The 5,497-nt window shown below is 37.6% G+C and overlaps 1 protein-coding gene across 1 annotated transcript; it reads right to left on the reverse strand.

The window, feature by feature from the left end:
- Positions 1–2,238: 2,238 nt before the first annotated feature.
- Positions 2,239–5,218, reverse strand: LOC118747386. The gene is made up of 2 exons (XM_036481436.1): positions 4,684–5,218; positions 2,239–2,733 (listed from the first exon to the last, which is right to left on the reverse strand). Exons 1-2 carry the CDS (start codon positions 5,216–5,218, stop codon positions 2,636–2,638), a joined length of 633 nt encoding a protein of 210 aa, XP_036337329.1. The 3' UTR covers positions 2,239–2,635.
- Positions 5,219–5,497: the final 279 nt, after the last annotated feature.

Raw genomic sequence — 5,497 nt, forward strand, 5'->3', positions numbered from 1 at the left:
ATGCATTAGTATTTGACAGATCACGTGGGATTTCAGACATGGTGTCAAAGAGAAAGATGCTCAGTATGCTTTGACATTTCATCATGAATAGACTTACTAACGAGCAACGCTTGCAAATCATTGAATTTTATTACCAAAATCAGTGTTCGGTTCGAAATGTGTTTCGCGCTTTACGTCCGATTTATGGTCTACATAATCGACCAAGTGAGCAAACAATTAATGCGATTGTGACCAAGTTTCGCACTCAGTTTACTTTATTGGACATTGAACCAACCACACGAATGCGTACAGTGCGTACAGAAGAGAATATTGCGTCTGTTTCTGAGAGTGTTGCTGAAGACCGTGAAATGTCGATTCGTCGCCGTTCGCAGCAATTGGGTTTGTGTTATTCGACCACATGGAAGATTTTACGCAAAGATCTTGGTGTAAAACCGTATAAAATACAGCTCGTGCAAGAACTGAAGCCGAACGATCTGCCACAACGTCGAATTTTCAGTGAATGGGCCCTAGAAAAGTTGGCAGAAAATCCGCTTTTTTATCGACAAATTTTGTTCAGCGATGAGGCTCATTTCTGGTTGAATGGCTTCGTAAATAAGCAAAATTGCCGCATTTGGAGTGAAGAGCAACCAGAAGCCGTTCAAGAACTGCCCATGCATCCCGAAAAATGCACTGTTTGGTGTGGTTTGTACGCTGGTGGAATCATTGGACCGTATTTTTTCAAAGATGCTGTTGGACGCAACGTTACGGTGAATGGCGATCGCTATCGTTCGATGCTAACAAACTTTTTGTTGCCAAAAATGGAAGAACTGAACTTGGTTGACATGTGGTTTCAACAAGATGGCGCTACATGCCACACAGCTCGCGATTCTATGGCCATTTTGAGGGAAAACTTCGGAGAACAATTCATCTCAAGAAATGGACCGGTAAGTTGGCCACCAAGATCATGCGATTTGACGCCTTTAGACTATTTTTTGTGGGGCTACGTCAAGTCTAAAGTCTACAGAAATAAGCCAGCAACTATTCCAGCTTTGGAAGACAACATTTCCGAAGAAATTCGGGCTATTCCGGCCGAAATGCTCGAAAAAGTTGCCCAAAATTGGACTTTCCGAATGGACCACCTAAGACGCAGCCGCGGTCAACATTTAAATGAAATTATCTTCAAAAAGTAAATGTCATGGACCAATCTAACGTTTTAAATAAAGAACCGATAGATTTTGCAAATTTTATGCGTTTTTTTTTTTAAAAAAAGTTATCAAGCTCTTAAAAAATCACCCGTTACTTACCTGACGCCTCACTACCCATGTTGACAAAACTGTTATTTATAAATAAGAATCAAATGACAAGCGAAATTATTTTATCACCACTTAAAAGAAAAGACATTAATTCGACGAGTGAAAGAAAAGCCAACTTTGCGCTTTTGCTAAAGCTACTACGTTGCATTAAAAGTCAAAATTTCTATGTTACATTGTGGACTGGTTTATAAAGTGTATTGCAAAGTTATTTGTGACAAGGATTAAGGAATTTAGTTTTCATATTTTTGCCGTCGTATTAACACACTGTGTCCTTATGTGCACTGTTCGGAGTCGGCGTAAAACGGAAAAGCTCGGCCAAACACCAACGTATATGTAAGCGCCAATCTATTATACTGCCCAACAAAATTCTGTTGAGTAAAATATTGTAGCCGATCCTTGTAGGATTTCCCCCATAGAATCCGAATCTGACATTGGATTGGTTCTGGTTTTCGAGCAACTTAGGTTTTTAGACATTCAATAGTTCTTATCTGAGCCTGCATAATACTGAAATGGCATGTAATAAATGTGTTCTTAGAGTTTTGAGCATTTTGATTGATCTTAGAAAATTATATTGACCTCAAAAGGGAAGAACTCATCTGCTTACGTGTAATTCCTATGGGAAAACTAAGCCCTCGATGCGCGACCTCTTAGAATCGCCCTAGAGGAGGAAGGTCAATGGATGATCATTACTAAGTAGGAGATCAATTACGAAAATTTGAGTCTTGTTCCGGTCGCATTGCAGGAATTTTTTTCCTTCTAATGTACATACAAATATCGTTAGCTTAGAGAGCAAAGTCTATAAGCCAGAGAGGGAAAAATATTCTTGTTGACATTTTCCTCAAGTATTTCGAAAATCTTTGAATACAACATTTCGCGCGTTTAAAGCAAAGAAAAACTCTATACGAATAAGAAGGATTTGATCTTTATTAAAAGATTTCGTAATACTTTGGTTTTGTCGGCATTTCTTGCTTCCTACAACAAAATATGAGTTTTCATAAAAAGTGGACTTAGCAACTTTTCACGCTAAGCTAGCGATTTACGAGTACATATAATGCCAATAAGCAAACACTCATAAAATCATTTCACATACCAATTTTTTTTTTAATTTTCACCTTTGCAGCATACTAAATTGTTTTTTTTTTTCAGTGGTGTTTGTCCAATGGCTATGTTTACAGTTTATAACGCATGTTGAGCTAGTGACATCGATGTGAGCTACATATTGAAATTGCACAAATAAGTTATATCAAAAGTTTCTCTTGACACACTCGATTTCGTTTAAATGTTCATTACAGCGAAAATTTATAATTGAAATACATACATATGGACTTTTAGTCGGTAAGTATTCAGTCCACACCCACAACTATGACATCGATGTCGTGCTCGCCTATCTCTATGAACTCATTGTACTCGCCTTTGTCTTCTTGCGTTGTAGATTGGACCCCTTAAAATAAAAGGAGAAGCTAATTAAGTACATATTTCAGTATGTATGTATGTATGTATGTATGTATGTATGTACTCAATATATACATAAATATCGATACCTTAATAAACATAGAATGGCCTTATCTAACATTTTTGCTTCTTTACAGAGTAAGTACTTGCTATGAAATATAATAGGGGTATTCTCGATCCGGTGCATACTCTCTAGCATGGAGGATAGATAGCATAAATAGCATGATTGGCTAATTTTGTAGTTGTTTGAACACATGAAACAACAACAATCATGCTATTTATGCTATCTATCCTCCATGCTAGAGAGTATGCACCGGATCGTGACAACCCCTAATGTAAACATTCATTATTTCTCAATGTTTTTAAATTGTTTTAGGTCCTTGAAGAGTAATTCACTGGTTTAGAATGGTGGTAGAATTGCTGAAGAAAATAATTTAAGCCTTTCTATAAGAAGGTACCGATATGTATGTATGTATCTTCAGAAAACATGCTTCCGAAGCAAATTTTTCCACTAATTAGAGCCGGGATACTGTCGGTGGTGCCATCAGAAGTTGGTGCCACAATATAGTGGAGTTTTCAATTTACTCAATCAAGAAAAATGTATTAATTAATGTTTATAACAACAAAACAATGTGTTCCTCTCTCTACTTCATCGTGATCAAAAAAAACTGAATGCAAAAATATTTACACATATATATATATGTATAAGAAACATTGCGTATCGTGTGGCAAAACCAACTGAAATGTTTATAAATAAAGTGTTATAGTGATATCATTACTACCGAAAAATGTTGCCCTGTTGCACGTTGCAAACTGTATTTGATGTTACACTCGCCCCTGTAAGAGGGCATGTTTTTGCCTTCTTGCCCTTGTCCAGCTCACGCATTTCACAATACCTACATACGTTTTAAGCAACCATCTGATTTTCAGGGCAACCATCTTTTCCGGCAAAGTTTCAAAGGGCAGAAAATGTGCCTTTTTGCCTTACAAGAGTGTGACATTTTAAGAAACGAACACCGCCGTTTGCCTTTATTTTGGAATCGAACGTGAAAAGAGAAAGGGGCAATGAAAAGGCGACATTTTTGGTAGAAACGGAAACACAATTGATGAATAAAAAGTTTGAAAACATCTCAAAAATTTACAAGTTCTTAAAAGAGTACGATCTGCTTCAACGTTTCTAATACAGCCCTCATTAACCAGCCAGCCGAAGTTCTCTGTAGCTAGCACTGCTATTTATGGTTCATATATGTATTGTTATTGATATGTAAAATTTTATAAAAAAAAAATCTTAAGTTTAGTCATAAAAGGTTCCATTGAAATCAAGAATAATAGAATACAAGATTGCGCCAATCGAGCTGACAGCAACCGGGCGTGACGTCACCAATTACCAGAATGAGAGAGCAAGACGAACTCGACAAGAAAAAGAGGAAGCATCGAACAAAAGACAGTATTGTCACTGTGAAATGATTTTGTTAAAATTTTTGTAAAGTTGCTTACCACACTTACGATTGCTATAAATTTTGCTTTCATTTTTTTAAGATTTTCAAAATCACCAAACTAAAAAAATTTCGCGTTTTGAATACCCACTAAATTTGGTGCGGAAAGCATCAAGTTGGCAACATTGAATGTAAACAAAAGTATTGTGTGACGTCGGCGAATGGGTGGATGCTGTCAAATCGACGAAGAGAGGGTTAGGGGTCCGCGAATGGCACCACCTTCATTTTCTGCAACGTGCATTGAAATCACTTCAAACGGCGAAAACACAATAATTTTATATATATATACATACATCTAATAATAAGTAACTTTTTTTATGCAACATTATTTTTTTGTCTTTTTTACCGATTTTATCGCGATAAATAGTATTGGTTGTCATTTCAAACAATAACAAATATATACATATGTCGATAGTTTTCCACCTCTATCCTTAATGGCATACCTACGGATGATGTACTGTTGAATTCGGAACTTATGTTTTCTGCAGGCACTGTAGAACTTTCCGCCGCGCTGGTATCCGTGTATTTATAAACAGAGAAATATGTTTGGATGCGCTGAATTATATGCTCCAGAAACGGCGGAAATTTGTGCTCGATGCCGTCGCCATAGATTTTGATGTTGCCTTTGCTATAGCTGGCCACTCGCCGTGGATACGTTTTGGTGCCCCCGACCGCAGCTTTGAGAAATAGGATATTCGGCATATTGGCGTTATTTCCCGCGGATCCCCGCAATATCACTGTACCGTTCGGCGTAAATTCGAAGTAGCCGAAGCTTCCGGGACCACCCCGGCCACCTTCGAAGCGATTAAAACCACCCGATTCATTGACGTGCTTATTTGCTTCAAAATTTTGAAAGATTGTTCTGCTGTATACGAATGGCAACACGCGCGCTTGCGCAATGGTCAAACCAACCAAGAAAAAGGAGACAAATAATAAAATGTCCCAAGCTCCCATTGCACAACCACCTGACTTATTCATATTAAAACTTCACAGATAATTATAGTTATGTATGGCTTTGTGACGCGATCGCTTATTTCAATTTGTACCGCTTTCTTTTGCGTCAATAATGTAACTGATGGGGCATCGCACGTATTAACAGCAATAACCGCTTTTAGTGCCTAAATAACTGCACACGATTGGCATTTACAATTGGCATCGTCTGCATTTTGCAGGTCCATAATTACCAATGCAAGTATTGACGCTTGTAATGCATTGGAAGAATTTTAATTATTGGCGTGGTCGAGCCTCTGAAGGCGG

The sequence above is a fragment of the Rhagoletis pomonella genome, unplaced genomic scaffold, assembly GCF_013731165.1.
Source record: "Rhagoletis pomonella isolate Grant_MI unplaced genomic scaffold, Rhpom_1.0 Rhpom_scaffold_00012, whole genome shotgun sequence".
NCBI classification, from domain to species: domain Eukaryota; kingdom Metazoa; phylum Arthropoda; class Insecta; order Diptera; family Tephritidae; genus Rhagoletis; species Rhagoletis pomonella.